Consider the following 21,886-nt stretch of genomic DNA (forward strand, 5'->3'; position numbering starts at 1 on the left):
TGAGTTCCCTGAGCCATACAGCAAATTCCCATTGGCTATCTATTTTACATATGGTAATATAAGTTTCCATGTTACTCTCTCCATACATCTTACCCTCTCCTCCCCTCTCCAGTTGTCCATAAGTCTGTTCTCTGTGTCTTTCTTCATTGCTGCCCTGCAGAGAAATTCTTTGGAACCATCTTTTTAGATCCATATATAGGCGTTAGTATACAATATTTATCTTTCTCTTTCTAACTTACTTCACTCTGTATAATAGGCTCTAGGTTCATCCACCTCATTAGAACTGACACAAATGTGTTCCTTTTTATGGCTGAGTAACATTCCACTGTGTATTTGTACCACAACTTCTTTATCCATTCATCTGTTGATGGACATCTAGGTTGCTTCCATGTTCTAGCTATTGTAAATAGTGCTACGATTGGGGTACATGTGTCTTTTTCAATTTTGATTTCCTCAGGGTGTATGCCTAGGAGTGGGATTGCTGGGTCATATGGTGGTTTTATTCCTAGATTTTTTTAAGGAATCTCCATACTGTCTTCCATAGTGGCTGTATCAATTTATATTCCTACCAGCAGTGCAAGAGAGTTCCCTTTTCTCCATACCCTCTCCAGCATTTATTGTTTGTAGACTTTTTGATGATGGCCATTCTAACCAGTGTGAGGTGATATCTCATTGTAGTTTTGATTTGCATTCTCTAATAATGAGTGATGTTGAGCATCTTTCCATGTGTTTGTTAGCCATCTGTATGTCTTCTTTAGAGAAATGTCTATTTAGGTCTTTTCCCCACTTTTTGATTGGGTTGTTTGTTTTTCTGGCATTGAGTTCTATAAGCTGCTTGTATATTTTGGAAATTAATCCTTTGTCAGCTGTTTCATTTGCTGTTTTCTCTCATTCGGAGGGCTCTTTTCACCTTGTTTATAGTTTCCTTTGCTGTGCAAAAGCTTTTAATTAGGTTCCCCTTGTTTACTTTTGTTTTTATTTCCATTACTCTAGGAGGTGGGTCATAGAGGATCCTACTTTGATTTATGTCATTGAGTATTTTGCCTATGTTTTCCTCTAAGAGTTTTATAGTTTCTGCTCTTATATGTAGGTCTTTAATCCATTTTGAGTTTACCTTTGTGGAAGAGGTGGCAAGAATACACAGAAGAACTGTACAAAAAGATCTTCACAACCCAGATAATCACTATGGTGTGATCACTGACCTAGAGCCAGACATCCTGGAATGTGAAGTCAAGTGGGCCTTAGAAAGCATCACTATGAACAAAGCTAGTGGAGGTGATGGAATTCCAGTTGAGCTATTCCAGATCCTGAAGATGATGCTGTGAAAGTGCTACACTCAATATGCCAGCAAATTTGGAAAACTCAGCAGTGGCCACAGGACTGGAAAAGGTCAGTTTTCATTCCAATCTCAAAGAAAGGCAATGCCAAAGAATGCTCAAACTACCACACAATTGCACTCATTTCACACGCTAGTAAAGTAATGCTCAAAATTCTCCAAGCCAGGCTTCAGCAATATGTGAACCGTGAACTCTCTGATGTTCAAGCTGGTTTTAGAAAAGGCAGAGGAACCAGAGATCAAATTGCCAACATCCGCTGGATCATGGGAAAAGCAAGAGAGTTCCAGAAAAGCATCTATTTCTGCTTTATTGACTGTGCCAAAGCCTTTGACTGTGTGGATCACAATAAACTGTGGAAAATTCTGAAAGAGATGGGAATACCAGACCACCGGATCTGCCTCTTGAGAAATTTGTATGCAGGTCAGGAAGCAACAGTTAGAACTGGACATGGAACAACAGACTAGTTCCAAATAGGAAAAGGAGTTCATCAAGGCTGTATATTGTCACCCTGCTTATTTAACTTATATGCAGAGTACATCATGAGAAACGCTGGACTGGAAGAAGCACAAGCTGGAATCAAGATTGCCGGGAGAAATCTCAATAACCTCAGATATGCAGATGACACCACCCTTATGGCAGAAAGTGAAGAGGAACTCAAAAGCCTCTTGATGAAAGTGAAAGTGGAGAGTGAAAAAGTTGGCTTAAAGCTCAACATTCAGAAAACGAAGATCATGGCATCCGGTCCCATCACTTCATGGGAAATAGATGGGGATGGGAAATAGATGGGGAAACAGTGGAAACAGTGTTAGACTTTATTTTTCTGGGCTCCAAAATCACTACAGATGGTGACTGCAGCCATGAAATTAAAAGACGCTTACTCCTTGGAAGGAAAGTTATGACCAACCTAGATAGCATATTCAAAAGCAGAGACATTACTTTGCCAACAAAGGTTCGTCTAGTCAAGGCTATATTTTTTCCTGTGGTCATGTATGCATGTGAGAGTTGGACTGTGAAGAAGGCTGAGCGCCGAAGAATTGATGCTTTTGAACTGTGGTGTTGGCGAAGACTCTTGAGAGTCCCTTGGACTGCAAGGAGATCCAACCAGTCCAGCCCTGGGATTTCTTTGGAAGGAATGATGCTAAAGCTGAAACTCCAGTACTTTGGCCACCTCATGCAAAGAGTTGACTCATTGGAAAAGACTCTGATGCTGGGAGGGATTGGGGGCAGGAGGAGAAGGGGACGACAGAGGATGAGATGGCTGGATGGCATCACTGACTTGATGGATGTAGGTCTCAGTGAACTCCGGGAGTTGGTGATGGACAGGGAGGCCTGGCATGCTGCGATTCATGGGGTCACAAAGAGTCGGACACGACTGAGCGACTGATCTGATCTGATTTGATGGTGTTAGAAAGTGTTTTAATTTCATTCTTTTACATGCAGCTGTCCAGTTTTCGTAGCACCACTTATTGAAGAGGCTATCTTTGCCTCATTGTATATTCTTGCCTCCTTTGTCAAAAATAAGGTACCCAGAGGGGCATGGGTTTATTTTAGGGCTTCCTATTTTGTTCCATTGGTCTATATTTCTGTTTTTGGAACCACAAGAGTCTTAACCACTGGATCCCCAAAGAAGTCCCATCCTGAGAGTTTTAATCAAGGATGGTTGTTGAATTTTGTTTAGGACTTTTTCTCCCTCAGTTGAAATAATCATATTGGCTTTTATTCGTTAGTCTGTTGATATGGTGAATTGCACTGATTTTCTAGTGTTGATCCAGCCTTGCATTCTGGGGGTAAATCCCACTTGGTCAAAATATCAGTGGGCTCAATTTGCCCGTATTTTGTTGAGGATATTTGAGTCTGTGCACATAACAGTCACTAGTTACCTTACACAGTCTTTGACTGGTGTTGGTACCTAGGTGATGCTGGCCTTCCAAGTGAAGTTAGAAGTGTTCTCCCTCTTGTGTTTTCTGGAAGATACTATGTATAGAACAGTATCACTTCTTCTTTCATGTTTGGTAAATTCACTTTCATCTTTTTAATCTCTTAATTAAGTCCAGTGTTCTCTCTATGTAAGGGATATGTGTAATGTATATATATTTTAAACAATACTTCCCAATAGGCCACCCTTCTTCATTGTAAATGTACTTTCAAATTCACCCACTTTGCTTCACATTGACCATAAACACTCCCCTCAGAGACGTGTTTTCTAAGTGGTGTTTGGTTCTGTGTTCTTAGCGTTGTGCTAGGACAGGAGCTTTAGGGCTGGGAGAGGCCTGGGGAAGATGTTGGTCCTGTCCTCTCATTTACAGACAGGAAGCTTGATGACTCCTATGGCTCTGCCAGCACCACGGTGGGAGCCAGACTTCCCATGTCCACACTGCAGGCTGTAACACACATGTGTGCTACAGGGACTTTTCTGGGCTGGCCTGGAAATCCCTCCACCATGGAAGGTTGAAGTCAGCCCCTTTGCATTTGAGATGGTAAAGCTCTGGTGAACTTGGGGCTGCTCGTCATTGAGGAAGAAAGAGTCCCTAAGGGTGACAGGTAGAGCATGCTTTGGTATGTCCCAGACACCCTGAGGCCTGGGGACAGCGCCTCCATGCCTGTGACCCTAACTTGGGGAATCACTGATGGGCAGGAGGCACTTCTTACCTTTGATGCTTCTAACAGGAAAAGGAAGAGCTGAGATGCTTCTGAGAAACTGTAGCTTAAGGAACTGGCTGCGGGGTTTTCTGGTCCAGACAGCCGCAGGGAGGGCTGGGAGCCGTCCCTGACATGGGCTCTATTCTCCGCAGGTCCTGTCTCTGGACACCAACATCACAAACCAGGTGAACAAGCTAACCCGAGACCTGCTGCGCCTGGTAGACGTAGGCGAGTTCTCAGAGGAGGCCCAGTTCCGAGACCCCTGCCGTTCCTACGTGCTCCCTGAGGTCATCTGCCACAACTGTAACTTCTGCCGGGACCTGGACCTGTGCAAAGACCCCTCCTTCTCTCAGGTGGGCCGACTCCCTCAGGCCCCTTGCTGGTCCAGTCAGAATATCCAGGCCTCAGCGGGTCAGGGATTCCTGCAGGGCCCCCAACCAACTCTGATGTGAATTAGAAACAAGCACCCTTTTTCAGGCCACTCAGCTGCCACATGCCAGAACCTTGTCCTGGTAATCACATGGGTGATGACAGTGGAGACATGAGTGTGCCCTGGAGCTGTGAGCGTGGTGGCACACTTCTTGAGAATCCCTCCATCCCTTCTCAGCACTGGGGACCAAGGAAGGTGACCTGTCCCTTTGCCTGTCTGTCCAGGATGGGACCGTGCTGCCTCAGTGGCTCTGCTCCAACTGTCAGGTTGCCTACGACTCATCAGTCATTGAGATGGCCCTGGTGGAAGCCCTACAGAAGAAGCTGATGGCCTTTACCCTGCAGGACCTGGTGAGCAGCGGGCCTAGTGCTGGGTCTGCAACCAGTCTGACCACCCCTCCAGTAGGTGGAGGCCTCATCAGTAAGCAGTTTGCACCCATAGGAGCTCTCATCTCCTATGTGAGAGGTGTGAGAGCTCTCACACCTCTTATGTGTGTGCAAGTCTCAAGTTGTAGCCTGATCCTCCAAGGTGATACCTCCTGGGTCAGGCCTCGTCCACGGGCCCAGCTGACTCTTTCTTATAGCATCTGTTGGGCACCTATAGGGGCTGATTGCTGGCTTCATGGACCTTTATTCTAGTAGAGGGAGACGGACAGTAAACAAGACAAGAAAGTAACGGGCAGAGTAAAGACCTGACAGGCAGTGTGTGTGTGAAAGAGAGAAGCTTTCAGCCTTCGATGGGGGAGTGAAGACCCAAGGGAGGTGTTGGGGTTCAGGCAGGGAACAGCTGGTGCCTGGTGTGATGGATAGGGGACCGCAGACCCAGAGTCAAAGGGAGGTGTCCACAGGGAGGGTGTTGGGAAGCAGTTGGCATGTTTGGATAAAGCCCATATCAAGTCTCAGATTTTATTTGTAATTGTGAAAAGCCTGTCCGGTGCCAAGTGACTGGCCGGCTCTGGCCTGGGGCGGGGAGGCTCTGACGGGGGCCGCTTCTCCTTGCAGGTCTGCCTGAAGTGCCGGGGTGTGAAGGAGACCAACATGGCCGTGTACTGCAGCTGTGCGGGGGGCTTCTCCCTCACCATCCACACTAAGGTGGGGGCTCCCATGGACAGCCGCCCCTACTGCCCACCCCTCTCCTCCCTCTCCCACCCCGGGCCATTTGTCGTCTCTGAGCCTTGGCCTTGCCTCCCTGTGCCTCCTCTGGGACTAGGTCTCACTATGACTGGTCATTTCTGTAGGTCTTCATGGAACAGATCGGAATCTTCCAGAACATCGCCCAGCACTATGGCATGTCATACCTCAAGGAGACCCTGGATTGGCTGCAGCTTCAGAACCCCCAAGTGGGCCATTAGCAGTCTGGGCAGTGTCCCTGTTCTCTGCTCCCATGTTCCACACCCAAGACGGGCACCCAGGAGGGCGGCCCTCGGGGAGCAGGTCACACAGCCCAGAAGCGTGAACCAGTCAGAGCAAGAATTGACTTCACTTCCCGGCTCTGGGGTTCCCTGCCTCAAGCAGGGCAGCCCTCTTTAGGCCCAGGAAGCGTTTCCAGCGAGGGGGTCCCAGGGCTGGTTTCTCACTGGATGAACACACTCTGCTGCTGCTGCAGGGCCCTTCCTGCAGCCTCAGCCCTTGCTGCCCCCTCCTTTGCTGACCTGGGGTGCCCTCGGAGGTCCTCTGTTTGAGCTGAGACTCTGAAGAGGGCTGGAAGCCAGACCCAGGGCGAAGGGGCGCCTGAGCGGAGTGCGCAGCCCCGGCTTCCAGGAGTAGTGCTGTCCTACACTCTGCGCTGGCAGCTTGTGGGCTGTGTGCCAGGGATCCTGGCTGAACCCGCGGTCACCTGGGCGTCTCTCATACACTGAGCTCAGGGGCTTGGGCTTCTCTGACCCTCACTCAGGGTCAGAGTGAGGTCTGCTGGGTTGTTTGTGTATGGCGCAGTCACCTCGTCAACAGCAGCGAGACTGGGCTGGGGGCAGGAAGGCTGAGTAGGGGGCGGGACTCAGACTGGGGCTCAGCCACAGAGGGGCCCAGCACCTCTCCCTCTGCACCTGCTGTGAGGGGACCACCGCAGCAGGAGGCCTGGGGCCCCAGGGGGATGAGGTACACCGTTATCACAGACTCTGACATCATATTCAGCACCTGGATTCTCAAAAAGTATTTCTTCATGTGCGACACAAGGTTCTTTGCTTCAGCTCTGAGCGGTGGGGGAAGAGGACGGAGAAAAGGGCAACAGAAATGCTATCAGGATGGAGGCCACTGTGTTCTTGCCTCAGCCTTGAGTCAGTCCGAGACCTCTGACCCCAAGGGCCTGTCCAGCCTCTGACTGCCTGAGGCAAAGAGGGTCCTTGGCCTGTGCCGCCTTTAAAAGGTGACACCACCAGTGTGTTCAGCACCCTGTTGCTTCACAGAGATGTGGACTGTGCTGTTTTCCCCTCCAGGACGGAGCTGGGTTGGAGAGTCTGCCTGCCAGCAGCCCAGGGAACCCTCTGCTGAGCAGGAGTTGCTCCCTGTGTTCCTCCAGCAACCTCAGAACATAAGACTGCCTGCCTGCACCTCATTTTTAACTAAATGCGACTGAAAGCAGAAGAAAATCAGTCAGATTGGCAAGGCAGCAAGCACATTAAATGTAAATCATAAACTCAGAAACCCAAACAGGTGGGCAGTGGAAGTCGCACTGTTGGCTCTGGAGCCTGGTTTAGATCTGTCCCTGTTACCTAATTTACACTTTGACTTCTACATTTCCTAGAGTCTTTACTGTGTGTGTGTGTGCTCGCGCCTGGGTCTCTGGAAGGAAGGAGGAAAAAAGACTTAGTAACTGACGTCTGTCCGGCTAGGTTTGTCGGCTGGGTACTGCTGTTGCCCACTGGCACGTCCAGGTCCAGTGACTGCAGGAAACTTGACTCTGCTTGGAAGGTGATGGCGCCCGGCAGCCCCCAGATGGAGATCAAATCAAATTAGGGCTGGGTGGGGGAGGAGGACTAACCAGTCTTCCTGGAAATGGAGCCAGACAAGTCCCAGGGGAGCACCGAGCAGTGAGGAGCTGGGGCTGTGTGGCTCACCCCCTCCCTGCAGCAGGGCAGGGGCACCACAGCTCCCAATGGTTCCCTCAGAGGCCAGCTTTGGGGCTGGGGGTATTTGGGGGTGGTGGAGGTCCCAGGGTCACTCTCATGGTGGGGGATGGGAAACCTGAGCCCCTGGCCCGAATTCTTGAGCTACAGCCCAACCCCAACTGGAAAAGCCAGTTTCTCTAAAACTAGAGCTGGAACTCTGAGCATGTGAGTGGCCCATGGAGCTGACATCACAGGCACAGGAGGATCTGCAGGGGTGAGGGGGGCTTCTTGGGGGGGTTGCTGGGTCCAGTGAGTGGTGCTGGTCCAGTCAGCAGGTGGGAAGACCAGCTCTGACCTTGGTTGTGACAGGGTCACAGGTGAAACAATCTGTGGGAGGCACTGTGCCTCCTCAGACCTGTGCACCGGTCATTGCCATTGCTGAGAAAACTGAAACCGCCATCTGGCCAAGCTGTGTCAGAGCTGCTGAGTGGAGTGACCATTGTAGCATCCAAGGACATAACCAGATTATCCATAGGCCTGATCCGGCTGGTGCCGGCTGTTCCAACCTCGCCCTGCTGCTGTGTCCGCTCCTGTTCCCCAGGACCCAGTTCCTTCCCTGGCCCCCATCCCCATGTTAAATAGAGCCTCGGGTTCTGGGTGGGCATTTTGGTGTCAGCCTAAGCTTTTGTTTTCCTTGGGAACAGTCCTCATTGCCCACCTCCTGGCTTTCTTCCTCCTCTAGACACCACCCTTTTTCCCTATTTTGAGGTTTGGGGTCTGGGATGATGCCTACAGGAAGCTGAAGGACAGGTGTTGGGATGCACTCAGCCTGTGTCCCCCACCACTGATCCACCCGTGAGACCTGGTTGTAACCTGACTGGATTTGGGGGCAGCAGGTGCACCCACACACTGCCCAGGCTGGCTAGGGGAGATGAGGACCCAGCACACCCACCGCCCACCACGTGCAGAGACCTGCCATGCTGTGTTTGTCAAGAGCCTCAAGCTGCTTCTCCCCCAAAGATGAGGCTAGAAGGTTCTGGTCACAGTTTTATTGCACAGTGGATGTGTGATTTCTTAGCTGTGAGGCAAGCAGAAGGTCTGGGTGAGTGGGCAGGAGCAAAAAGCCTGGGAGGAAGGCAGCTAGGGAGGAGGTGGGGACTTGCCCCTACAGTTGGGGATAAGATGGAGCAGGAGTCGTCGTCCCATTCATGTCACCCCATGGTCTAGCTGCATGGGAAGCCTTTGGCTGCTGGTTTTGCTGAGGTGTATGGGCAGGGCCCATGTCCATGGTCCCAGCTGTGCTGCCCTTGAGAGCCAGGGGCTGTGCTGGGGCCTCAGATGTCAGGGGTCCCTGACACGCCCGAGGCCTTAAGTGCAGTGTGGCAGAAGGTGGAAGTAGGCTCAGAGCTGGGCCAAACCTCGGGCGTCTGTGAGCACGCAGTCCTGTTGGGAAGGCTCGGAGGCACAAAGCCCTGGTCCTGCACTCCGCTCGGGAGCATCCACCATCTGCTCAGATGGGGCAGAGGTGGGGCAAGGCCATGGAGGTGGGACAGCCCAGGCCTGGCTCTGCCCCTCACCCTGCAGTTGGCCAGCCTGGCCTGGGTCTGGAGAGCAGGGATAGGGTTGGGGAGGGGCCTGGCCCAAGACAAGGGCCAGGGTCACAGGCCAGCTGCCTGAGGAGTGCCTTGGAGTACACACCTTGTCAAATTTCTTATGGCTGTAGACCTTGTTTTTGTTCATGAATGTTAGCAAGATCCAGTCGCACAGGAAGGAGCCCTGAGGCCAGCAAGACAGATGCATGAGGGCCTGGCACCTGCCCCCCATCTCGCCCCGGCACACACCCATCCCCAACCTTAGTGTGCTTTTCTTACCACCCCAATGGAGGTCAGCGCTGTGGCCAGGTTAATGATGGTGGGAATCAAGCTGAACTTCCCAGCCTGGGGGCAAAGGCACTACCTTAGACAGTCAGGAGTGGGGCCCAAGGGAGGTGTGGGGTGTGGTAAGGGAGACCAAGACTGGGTCGGCCGGATCCCATGTAAGCAGGGTGGGCTGGCCTACCTGTCCGTGCACGATGACATCAATGCGGATCCCATAGGCTTTGATGAGTGTGCGGGTAATGCTGCCATTTATTTTGTAATACTTGGCGAACCTAGGCCAGAATGACCCAGAAGCACATCAGTACCTGGGATGGGATGACCCGGGTGCAAGAGCGCTGGGAAGCATGACAGCGGGGTGCGCCCATTGCCCAATGGGGTGGCTCCAAGACCATCAACTACTGGCGTCCCTGGGCCTTGGGGCACCTGCCCTGTTGGTTCTTGGACCTCCATAGCCAGTGCAGACAAGGAGCCAGCATCCGAAGGCCAAGATACCTGAAGTTGTAGCCAGATGAGGCTGGGATGTGCTTGGGGTCCAGCCTCCGGAAGGAGTATTTGGGGTTGCACTCTGACGCTGAAAGGTCCAGGTCACAGTCCCAGTTGATAATGACCCCAATGACACCACCCTGCCCAGAAGTGGACACAGAGATGGGTCAGGACGGGCTCACAGGGGACTTTCAACAACCCTGGGGTCCTACTGAGGTTGCCCATGGGGTGCATATTCTGGGCACCCTAGGCAGCTCAGGGCAGCTCACTGGGGAAGGGGGCTTATTGAGTGCCCTGCTTCCAAGGCACAAGGGGTGCCAGCAGCCAACTGTGACCAGAAGTCAATAATTTAGCAGCAGCCACACACCCAGATGGGTCAGCTGATCTTGTTTCTCTTTCCTCTACCCGAGCAGGGCCGGGGCTGGCCAAAACTGAAAAGGAACTGCGCTGTAACGAGACCCTTTGTATGCAGGTGACAGCCAGCACCTGGCCAGACAATTGTCCTGCCCGCTCTCGGGCACCCTCACCGTGTGTGCCAGCTCCGTGAAGTTTTCCCCTGCCTGCTCCACGATGTAGCCCAGCTTGAAAATGGGGCAGTAGAGGTCAGAGACTTCATGGAATGTGCAGTGCTTCAGGTAGCCACCCTTCCGGTTCTCGATGTTGCCCCTAAGGACAAGGCCCACTGGCATCAGATGCTGAGAAGCCATGCACCCCCAAACAACACATTCCAAGAGGCAACTCCCACCCCAGCCCACCCCTTGTCACCACACCCTAATGGCTCTTACTTGGAGAACTGGAATTTGGGGTAGTGGATGCTGTTCTTGATGAGGATGGTGAAATTGGGGGCCATCGTACCGAGAAATTGGCTGAGGAGGCAGACTGGGCGTGTTTAGTCTCCCCTTCCACAGCCTCTCCCAGCCTCCCAGCTGCTTTGTCCTTCCCTTCCCCCTCCCCCAACGCATCCCGACTCCCCCGGTCAGTGAAGAGAAAGGAGCGAAGAAGTTTGGTCCCAGGTGGGTGGGGTCACCGGGCGCGCACACCTGACTGAGGCCCCGTCTTCCACCGGGCACCAGCCCGACACCTCGCAGGTCTTGGAGGACCCGTGGTAATAAGGTACGCAGCGCCCGGTCCGCAGGCCTGCGGGCAGACGCGCGCTCAGGTGGCGAGGGGCGCGGCCCGCCCCCACCCCCAGCTGGCGCACACTGACCGTTTCCCAGCATGTCCAGCTGCCCAGCCACACAGTCCTCGTCCGAGTCGCAGGTGGCGTTGCTGACCCTCATACTCTAGGGAGGAGACCGCTTGCTCAGGAGCCGGACAGGCGCAGCTGACCAGGCAGGGCCCCTCCCATCCCAGCTCTGCTTTCGACGCAGCCTCACCTCGGCGCATGTTCCGAGGGTCTGGAAGGGGGTGACCTCAATCCTGGTGATGATGCTGAACACGCTGCCTCCCTGGGCTCAGAAAGAAGGGACGGTCGGCCGGCGGGGCAGCTCGGCCACCGATCAGTCCTACCCTCGTGGTGCGCGGGGTGCAGGGCGGGGCCCGGGTTGCGCACCTCCGGTGGTTTCACGTACTCCTCCACGTCCCACACTTTGTGTTCTGACAAGGTGATGCCCTTGACCTTGGTGATGACGGAGCTCTCGGGGCCCGTTTCGCTGTCCTGGTAGCTCTTCTGCACGATGAACACGTACCTGTGCGGACGGGCAGGGCCGATTCTCGGGACGATCCTGGGACAGGACTGGGACGTCTCCCACGCCGAATGAGCTCGACTCCGGCGGGAACGAGGCTGCGTCACCGCCTCTCGAGGGCTGGGTAGGCTTTGCGGGGGCCCGAGAAGCCAGCCCGGCGGTCGCCCGCGTTCTCCATCTCCTGCGATCCGTTCTCCCTGCTCATAGCCCAGAGCTGCCCCTCCAACCTGGGACTTCCGAGCATCCTTGGCCGCGAGCACTCCCCACCCTCGTGAACCCGCCAGACATCCCCTCCCGCCGGACGCCCTACGCGCCCCCTCCCCGCGCCCGGCCCCGTGCGCACCCACCACACGAAGTAGAGCAAGATGAGCAGCTGCACCGCGCGGTACACGATGCCCAAGCGCCGGTTCTTCACCACGATCACCTTGGGCGTCTCGTAGTCCCAGAACGCGGACCAGCAGCTCTGGGCCAGGCGTCGGGCCGCAACCGCCCCCGTGGGGGGCTTGGGCTCGGCGGCCGCCATGGCCCGGAGCTCCATAGGGCTGGGAGCAAGGGCTGGGGGGCTCCCGCGCGCCGCCTCCTGGGCGTGGCCTCGCGCGCCCCTCCCTATCCCGCCTCTCCCTTCCCCAGATCAGTCCGGAGCAGCCGGGGCGCGGGGCGGAGACGCCCAGCGCACCTGGCAGGTGTCACCAGGTAGGACCCCGAGCCGGCAGAGCCCGGGTCGTGGCAGCCCTCGGACCCAGCCAGCTCAGACAGGGCGTGGAGACGGACCAAGCCCTCGCGTCCCTCGGAGATCAGACACTTAAGACGCGGGAGGAAGACGCCCGAGCACGGCCCGCCTCCTCGGCTTCTCCACTGGTGTCGAATGTGCAGCGCACATTAAGCCCGAATAGCAATTTCTTTAAAAATAAATATATGTATATCCCCAATGTTATTGAGATACAATTGGCATGTGAAGTAGAGTTTAAGGTGTACAAGGAGATGATTTCCCAAGGGCAACCCTTGATTCGCGCCCGCGGTTCTCCGCAGCTCGGCAAAGACACCCCTGCCTCCAGGGTTCACATAAAAATCTGGATTTCTTTCTTTCCCCAGTCTTCTTGCTTTTATCTACAGACACACCTCAGCGCTGTTCGGTTCTAGCCTCTTCCTCCACCCAAGCGCCCAGCCTCGTTTCTCACATGGATTTCGGCAATAACTTGACACTCCAGGTTTCTATCCATTTCCGACTCTGTTGTGCTTTGTTTTTGTTTTTACTTTTTGTATCTCTACCCTCACTTCATTGGAGAAGGCAATGGCACCCCACTCCAGTACTCTTGCCTGGAAAATCCCATGGATGGAGGAGCCTAGTAGGCTGCAGTCCATGGGGTCGCTAAGAATCAGACACGACTGAGCGACTTCACTTTCACTTTTCACTTTCATGCATTGGAGAAGGATATGGCAACCCACTCCAGTGTTCTTGCCTGGAGAATCCCAGGGACGGGGAAGCCTGGTGGGCTGCCGTCTATGGGGTCGCACAGAGTCGGACACGACTGAAGTGACTTAGCAGCAGCAACTCTCACTTCATTAGTTTGGATCAAATCTCAGATATCATAGTGTTTCACAAATGAATAATGTCATGTTTGAGATGAAATGCACGCAGCATTCAATTAACTGTTTTAATGAACAATTTGTTGAAATTTAGTCCATTCACAATAGTTTGCAACTACCATCATCTACATCTAAAACATTTTCATCATCACCAAATAAAACCCATGCTTAACAAGAACTTCCTATTCCCCTATCCTCCCACATACTGGCAACCACCAATATACCTTGTCTCTCTATGATTTACTTGTTTTGGATATTTCAAGTAATGGACTCAGAATCTTTGCCTTTTTTGTGTCTGACTTCTTTCATTAGCATGATGATTTCAAAGTCCATCTGGGTTGTAGCATGTGCCAGCACTCCATTCCCTTTTATTGCAAAATAATATTGTATTGTATGGGTATTCCACAATTTATCTATTCACCCAATAGAGGTTTGAGTTTTTGTATTTTATATTTTGTCTAGTGTGACTAGTGCTGCTATGAACATCTATGTACAAGTATTTGAACACCTACATTTAATTCTTTGTCATATATACCTAGGAGTGGAATTTCTTTTTTCATGGTAATTCTGTTCCGTATTTAACTTTTTTAAAGAACCACCAAAATGTCTCCCAAACAGCTGGGCCATTTTACATTCCAGTTAGCAATATACAAGGATTCCAATTTCTGCACATTCTTGTAAACACTTGTTATTTTCCACTCACTTTGAATCGCCATCCTACTGGGTGAAATTATATAATTTATTTGGATTAATGTCTGTTCAAGTCCCTTGCCCATTTTTCAATTGGATTGCCTTTTCATTATTCAGTTGTAAGAATTCTTTATGTATTCTGGATAGTAGACCCCTATCAGATATATGATTTTCAAATATTTTCTCCCATTATTAATTGTCTTTTCACTTTATTGGTGATGACCTTTGATGTACAAAAGTCTTTAATTTTGATTAAGCCCAATTTATCCTTTTTTGGTTTTTTTTTGTTTCTTTTGCTTTTGAAGTCATTTCTAAGAATCCATTACCAAATACAAGGTCGTGAAATTTTGCCCCTCTTTTCTTCTAAGAGTTTTGTGATTTTAGACATTATATTTAGGTTACTGATCCATTTTGAGTTAACTTTTGCATACGATGTGAGGTAGGGGCTCCAACTTCATTCTTCTGCATGTGAATATCCGGTTGTTCCTGCACCAATTGTTAAAGAAACTATTCTTTACCTACTGAGAGTCTAGCACCTGTGTGGAAAATCAATTGTCTCTGTCATAGACAACTGATTGAAGACAGGAGGACTGAAGACAACAATTGAAGGCAGGAAGAGAAGGGGATGACAGAGGATGAGATGCTTGGATGGCATCACTGACTCAATGGACATGAGTTTGAGCAAGCTCGGGGAGTTGGTGACGGACAGGGAATACTGGCATGCTGCAGTCCATGGGATTACAGAGAGTCAGACATGACTGAGCGACTGAACTGAACTGATAGGCATAGAGTTTATTTCTGGTCTTTCTGTCTATTCTATTCCATTGTTCTATCTGTATGTCCTTATGCCAGCACCACATTGTTTTGATAACTATAGCTTTATGGGAAAATTGGAAAATGTGAATCCTCCAACTTTGTTCTTCTTTCTCAATATTGTTTTGGTTATTCAGTGCCCCTTGCAATCCCATATGGATTTAAGGATCAGTAGTACCATTTCTGCAGGAAAGACCATTGTAATCTTGATAGCAATTGCATTGAATCTTGTTTGCTCTGAGTAGTAGTATCTTAGCAATATTGTTTTCCAATACATGAACATAGGATGTCATCCCACTTATCTACATCTTCTTTCATTCCTTTAAGCAATATTTTGTCATTTTTATTATACAACTCTTTCACTTCCTTGGTTAAATCTATTTCTGTGTAATTTTTTTGGATGCTACTTTAAGAGAATGATTTTCTTAATTTCTTAATTGTTCCTTGATGGTGTGTAGAACCACAACTGATTTTTATGGGTTGTTCTTCTATCCTGAAAATTTGCTGAACTCATTTATTAGTTCTAGTAGTTTTCTTGTGGATTCTTTGGGACTTTCTGTATATAAGATCCTGTTTTAAAATGGATAACCAACAAGGACCAACTGTATAGCACAGGGAACTCTGCTCAATGTTACGTGGCAGCCTGGATGGGAGGGGAGTTTAGGGGAGAATGGATCCTGAGTCCCTTTGCTGTTCACCTGAGACTATCACAACATTGGTAACTGGCTATACCCCCAATACACAATAAAAAGTTTTTAAAAAGACCCTATCATCTACAAACAGACTTCTTTTCTGACTTGGAGGCCTTTAATTTTTATTGTCTGATCTTTCAGGCTAGAACTTCCAGCACAGTGTGGATGGCAGTGGCGATAGCAGGCATCCTGTCTTCTTCCTGATGCAAGGGGAAAAACTTTCACTCTTTCACCATTGAGCGTGATGTTAGGTGTGGCTTCATAAATGCCTTTTAGCACGTCGGGAAAGTTCCTGCCTTTTACTACTTCTCTGATTGTTATCATGAAAGAATGTTGGATTTTGTAAGAAAAATTTTTTCTGCATCAATTGAGATAACCATGCACTTTTTACCCTGGATGCTATTAATGTGGTACATTGTACTGACTAATTTTCATTGTCGAATTACTCTTGCATTTTTAGAATAATTCCCACTTGGTCATGGTGTATGATCCTTATAATATGCTGTTGGATTTAGTTTTCTGGTATTTTATTGATGATTTTTGCATCTATATCCATGAGGAATATTGGTCTGTAGTTTTCTTTTCTTGTATTGTCTTTGGTATCAGTGTAATACTGGCCTCATAGATTGAATTAGAATGTGTTCCTTACCCCTCAATTTCTTTAGAAAAGGTTGAGAAGGATTGATGTTAGTTCTTCTTTAAACGTTAACTTTTAAAAGTTAAAAAAGAAAGGAACAGATCCCAACTCATCCTACAAAGCTAGTATTATTCTGTGGGAAAAAAAGGAAGACATGACAAGAACAGACTAATTCCTTAAAATATAGATGCAAAAATTCTCAAAAACTAGTAAACCAATAGTTAATTTAATATCTAAAATTTAATAATGTCTTTATTATGTAAAGGTAGATTCCCTCTATGCCCATTTTCTGGAGGTTTTTTTAAAATCATAAATGGATGTTGAATTTTATCAAAAGCTTTTTCTGCAGCTACTGAAATGATCATATGATTTTTATTCTTCAATTTATTGATGTGGTGGATCACATTGATTGATTTGTGTATATTGAAAAATCTTTGCATCCCTTGGGTAAATCCCATTTGATGGTGGTGTGAAATCCTTTTAATGTGTTGTTGGATTCCGTTTGCTAGTATTTTGCTGAGGACTTTTGCATATATGTTAATCAGAGATATTGGCCTATATTTTTTTTTGTTGTTTTTTGGTGATATCTTTTGTCTGATTTTGATTTCAGGGTGATGGTAGCCTCATAGAATGAACTTAAGAGTGTTCCTCCCTCTGCATTTTTTGAGTTTGAGAAAAATAGATGTTAGCTCATCTCTGTGATGAGCTATCAAGCCCTGGAAGATTTTAATCACTAGTTGTGATTAAATAATTCACAAGTTTTAATTTTGTTCCTTGTGATCTGTCTGTTCATATTTTCTATTTCTTCCTGATTCAGTTTTGGAAGGTTGTACTTGGCTAAGAATTTGTCCATTGCTTCCAGGTTGTCCATTTTATTGGTGTGTAACTGCTTGTAGTATTCTTTTATGATCCATTGTATTTCTTCAGTGTCAGTTTAACTTCTTTTTCATTTCTAATTTTATTGATTTGAGTCCTCTCTCTTTTTTCTTGATGAGTCTAACTAAAAGTTTATCAATTTTGTTTATCTTCTCAATAAACAATCTTTAATTTGATTTTTGCTATCACTTTATTTCTATTTCATTTATTTTTGCTCTGATCTTTATGATTTATTTCCTTCTATTAGCTTTGGGTTTTGTTTGTTCTTCTTTGTTTTGTTGCTTTAGGTGTAGGGGTAGTTTGTTTGACATTTTTCTTTTTCCTTGAAGCAGGAATGTATTGCTATAAACTTTTTACTTAGAAATGTTTTGCTGCATCCCATAGGTTAGCTGCAGTCTATACATTTAAAGTAGTTGCAGCTGATATAAGCTAGTCTAAACTGAACTAAACCGATCTAAGCCAGTTCAAACCAGCCTAAAATCAAAATTGGTCTAAATCAGATCAAACCAACCTAAACCAAATCAGACCAGCCTAATCCAGATCAAACCAGTCTAAACTAGACCAGAGTGGTATAAGTAAGTTCAGACTGGTCTAAAGCAGTCCAAACGGATCTCCTCTGGGACTCTGGTTGATATGTGTTTGCTTCAGTCAACAATAGTGTCAATTTGTCCCTTGACAGAGGGGCTGCCCGTGCTGCCCTGGTCAGCTTCCCCTCACAGACAGCTTCCTGTCATTTCATCCTTGACTCTGCATGTTCCCTTGCCTCACTGAGATGTCCAACATGTCACAGTCACTGTTGTTCCTCACCCTGAAGTGGACAACTTCTTCCTGGCAGTGAGAATCTCTGGAGGGATGAGTTGTGTGGACAGCTGCAACCTTAACACCACAGCAATGAGCAGGACCTGGCCAGCACTGCCATGTTTTCAGGGTGGGCAGAGTGGGTGAAGATATTTGAGACCAGGAAAGTTGTGCACAGTACAACCAGAAGATGAGGGGACAGTGAGGTTCCCTAGGGGTCCAACATCCTGAGAGAAGACTGTAGCATTGGCGAAGGCAGAGACTTTGAAGCAGAGGGAGAGAAATGTGAAAAGTGGGCCCTGAGTGTGAATCAAGTATAGTGAAGGCAATCTAAGAGGAAAGCAAGTTCAGGAAAGAAGAGCAACACAGAAGTTGGAGAGTACAAACAAAACAGCTCGGGGTGCATGTGGAAAGGGTCACATCAGAGGGAGGCTAGAGGTGAAGAGGACAAAAGAGGGAACCCCATGACAGCAGAGGTCTTTCCAGATTCCCAGCTGAGGGAGCCACAGCTTCATCCAGTCTGCCACCTGGGGAGTAGTGAGGATAAGGTAGTTGCATGTGCACACTAAGTTGCATCAGTTGTGTCCCACTCTTTGCAACCCTATGGTGTCTGTAGCCTGACAGGCTCCTCTGTCCAGGGGATTCTCGAGGTAAGAAGACTAGAGTGGGTTGCCGCACCCTCCTCCAGAGGATCTTTCCAAGCCAGGGATCAAACCCACGTCTATTATATCTCCTGCATTGGCAGGTGGGTTCTTTACCACTAGCATGACCTGGGAAGCCCACCAAGGCACTATATAACTTAATAATACTTCATCCTTGATTGGGGCTTCCCTGGTGGCTCAAATGGTAAAGGACCTACCTGCAATGCAGAAGACCTGGGTTCAATCCCTGGGTCACAAAGATCCCCTGGAGAAGGGAATGGCAACTCACTCCAGTGTTCTTGCCTAGAGAATTCCATGGACAGAGGAGCCCCGGGGGCTATAGCCATGGGGTTGCATAGAGTCAGATATGACTGAGGGACTAACACACACACACACACTTCTTGATTAATAAAATGATCAAACAAGTCCATTGCCTTAAAACTCCGTACAGCACTTACAGTCAGATGTTTCTTTTTTGTACAAAGACCTGATCATTAATTGACCTTGTGTTCCACCTGGTAATGCAGTGTAGAACTAAAGATAGACCAGGCTTCGCTGATGGCTCAGTGGTGAAGAATCCACCTGCCAGTGCAGGAGACATGGGTTTGATCCCTGGTCCGAGAAGACTCCACACGCTGTGGAGCAACTAAGCCAACACACCACAGAGCTTGTGCACTGGAGCCCTGGAGCCACAGCTACTGAGCCCTTGCTCGGTGACAAGAGAAGCCACTGCGATGAGAAGCCCTAGCACCACGACTAGATAGTAGCCCCCATTTGCTGCAACTAGAGAAAACCCCATGCAGCAAAGAAGACCCAACATGAGAAAAAATAATTAAAAAAAAAAAGGACAGATAGTTTTGAATCTCAGTTCTACCTCATGGTTGATATGATTTATGGCATGTCCCTTACTCCACCTAAGCCTCAATTTCCTTTTTTTTTTTTTAAATGAGGCATTTAAAAAATTGCTTATGAAATTATACAGTGCTAGGGCATGATAGGCTTGCAGTGTTGTCATACTTAATATTATTTTGCATTTTCAGCCTGAATTCAGAGATGCCTCTTCACAAAAGGCATTGTGGGAACTTCACTGGGCACAAAATTGGATTTTCTTTACAACCAGCAGCCTAATCAATCTTTATTCTTCACTTTGGCCTGCGTTCTTGGCCTGTCTAGTTCTCCCTCTCCTCCCTATTTCCTGCCTCTGATGTTGTCAGCGTTGGTCTCTCTCCAGTGTTGAGTTTTGTCCCCTGTTGTGGCCACTGTGAAATGTCAGTCGTCTACTAGTGGGAACGCCTGACCAAGATTCACTAAGAAAGCTGACTAGCTGCCTCAGAAAAAGGGGAAATTCAGAGCTCATTTCAGTGCTACTTTCTATCTGCTGGCTGTAGCTTTCTCATCCTTCCCCAAGAGATCAGTGATCACAATCCCTTTCTACCCACAGACTTCGCTAATCCCTTATTCGTATAAAGTCTGAATGTCCTTCAACCCTACTGAAAGATTTAACATGTGGCTATTTTACAGATCTTTTCTCATATGGACTAATGTAAACTGATGTACCATACCTTGGCATAGCATTGGAATTTCATCGGAGGTAACTAATCAGGAGATCCAGTTACTAAAATGAAAGAAATTATCCTTCAGATTGTAGGCTTTTAAAATTGGTGGATCATTGACAGCAAATATTAAATCAAACTTCTTATTTCTCAGTTTTCTTCTGAAAGATCTCAAAACGTTTTTGGTTGACCTGTAAGCTATGACACTGATGTCATCTCTGTCTCGCACCACACCCAGCAGCCCTTGCTCCAGTGCATACACTCTCAGAGATCTGTGGCCTCCAGTACATTTAACAGAGTGAGTAACATGCTTAGACTAACCCCACACCTGGCACAACAGCCCACTTGGCATAAAATACCATATCTCATTACTGAGACCAGAGTAAAAAGCTCATCCTCTTATAATTGACAAACCCCTGAGAGTCTCAAACTAAGTAACTCTTGGTCATAGCTTCTGACTGTTTTTGATCTTGAACATCAGGTTTTGCTGGTTCAAAGTGTTTTCTTCTGTGCTGAAGTGACCCTTAATTGTTCCATCACGTGTATCCCATAGCGTACAGGATTTTTGCTTTAGTCTTGTCATAATGATTAAGAACAAGATAAAGTAAGCAAATATATTAAAGATGAAAGCTGTTCAAAGTTTTCTTATTAAATTTTAGTAACATAACTAAAACAAAACAAAATTAAAAAATAAAACATTCCTGGATTTCCCTCATGGTCCAGTGGTTAAGAATCTGCCTTGCAACACAGGGGACACAGGTTTGACCCCCGGTCAGCAAACTAAGATCCTACATTCTGCAAGGCAATGAAGCCCGCGTGCCACAGCTAGTGAGTCATTAAGCCACAACTAGAGAGTCTCCACGCCAGATGGAAAGATCCTGTATGATACAACTAAGATTGGAGGCAGTCAAATAAAAAGTTAAATAAATAAATATTAAAATATTTCTCTGGCATTAAAATATTCCTCACTGTCCTGTTTATTTTTATAAATTTAACATAAAATGTGATGAAAGCTTCCTTTTCAGCACAAGCCATAATTTTTTAAGATTTATTTATTTACTTTATATTTTGGTTATGGTAGGTCTTTATTGCTCTGTGTGGGCTTTTTCTAGTTGCAGAGAGTGGGGGCTCTTCTCTAGTGTGTGGGCTTTTCATTGCAGTAGCTTCTCTTGCAGAACATGGGCTCTAGGCTCAGTGGTTGCAGCTTTCAGGCTTAGTTGCTCCATGGCATGTGGGATCTTCTCGGAGCAGGGATTGAATCCATGTCCCTTGCATTGGCAGGTTAACCACTGGATTACCAGGGACGCCTACATGTCATAATTCACATGTCTATCGCTATGGTGATGTGCTTTTAGGGCTCTTTCTACTACAAGGGGCACAATTGGAGGCTGGTCTTTTAGAAAATAGAAAGAAATACTTGTGATGATGAAAACTCATAAGTTTTCTACAGCAGGATAATCTAACCAAGACAGAAAGAAAAAAAATAAATGACATTCCCACTTTGTGGTAGACCGTTCTCAATGGGCAGTGTACATCCAGGTTATATATTAACCAGACCTCTTCAAAGCAGGAGGAGGAAATCAACCTTTGAGAAAAGTTGGTCTCCTTCTTCAGATGATAGTATTGTGATTCTAAGATTAACACTCCTTTTTCATCTTGTAAATGGATCTTTCATCTTTTTCAAGGGGTCACATTGACCAAAAGCTTTTTCTGTACATGCGTAAATGACTAAAACAAAACTTTTGATGAACTGTGCACAGTTCCTTGTCTCAAAATATATCTATAACTCTTGATCAATGGAGCAGTTCTCAGAGCTTCTGATAATGTTTCCTAGGTTATGATCTCTGGTTTGGCCTGAATAAAATTCTCTTTTCTTTCTCTTTAGCTTGATTGTTACTTGATTCTCTTTGACACTTGTTATCCTACACGTGAATTCCATCTGTTCTGGCAAGATCTAGTCTCCCTTTGTGACTGGTTTCATGTCCTTTGTACGGGTTTAGTGTAGTATCAGCCTTCTACCAGTAGGCAGATTCATTTTTTGTGTACTGTCAAATGAGGTTGTTCTAAGTGTGTGCTTATGCTTAGTCACTCAGTCGTGTCC

The 21,886-nt window shown here is 47.7% G+C and overlaps 2 protein-coding genes across 7 annotated transcripts in view; one reads left to right on the forward strand and one right to left on the reverse strand.

Moving 5' to 3' along the window:
• The window catches only part of POLE (DNA polymerase epsilon, catalytic subunit), a 61,017-nt gene extending 53,873 nt beyond the window's left edge, over positions 1-7,144 (forward strand). For all 4 annotated transcript variants that reach the window (XM_061384418.1, XM_061384419.1, XM_061384421.1 and 1 more), the window contains exons 46-49: positions 4,130-4,330; positions 4,632-4,757; positions 5,409-5,498; positions 5,645-7,144. In XM_061384418.1, coding sequence (XP_061240402.1) covers positions 4,130-4,330; positions 4,632-4,757; positions 5,409-5,498; positions 5,645-5,758 — 531 coding nt within the window. In that variant the 3' untranslated portion in view covers positions 5,759-7,144. The remainder of the gene's footprint in view (positions 1-4,129; positions 4,331-4,631; positions 4,758-5,408; positions 5,499-5,644) is intronic.
• Positions 7,145-8,487: 1,343 nt separating this feature from the next.
• On the reverse strand, positions 8,488-12,070 carry P2RX2 (purinergic receptor P2X 2). Of its 3 annotated transcripts, none has more exons than XM_061384423.1 (12): positions 11,846-12,069; positions 11,366-11,501; positions 11,190-11,261; positions 11,021-11,096; positions 10,854-10,950; positions 10,599-10,679; positions 10,341-10,479; positions 9,823-9,953; positions 9,512-9,602; positions 9,325-9,405; positions 9,152-9,229; positions 8,488-8,959 (listed from the first exon to the last, which is right to left on the reverse strand). In XM_061384423.1, exons 1-12 carry the CDS (start codon positions 12,034-12,036, stop codon positions 8,855-8,857), a joined length of 1,278 nt encoding a protein of 425 aa, XP_061240407.1. In that variant the 5' UTR covers positions 12,037-12,069; the 3' UTR covers positions 8,488-8,854. The 3 variants fall into 3 exon arrangements, with proteins under 3 accessions (XP_061240407.1, XP_061240408.1, XP_061240406.1); XM_061384424.1 differs by having other exon boundaries at positions 9,325-9,390; positions 11,846-12,068; XM_061384422.1 differs by having other exon boundaries at positions 8,488-9,229; positions 9,325-9,390; positions 11,846-12,070.
• Positions 12,071-21,886: the final 9,816 nt, after the last annotated feature.

The sequence above is a fragment of the Bos javanicus genome, chromosome 17 (assembly GCF_032452875.1).
Source record: "Bos javanicus breed banteng chromosome 17, ARS-OSU_banteng_1.0, whole genome shotgun sequence".
Classification (NCBI taxonomy): Eukaryota; Metazoa; Chordata; class Mammalia; order Artiodactyla; family Bovidae; genus Bos; species Bos javanicus.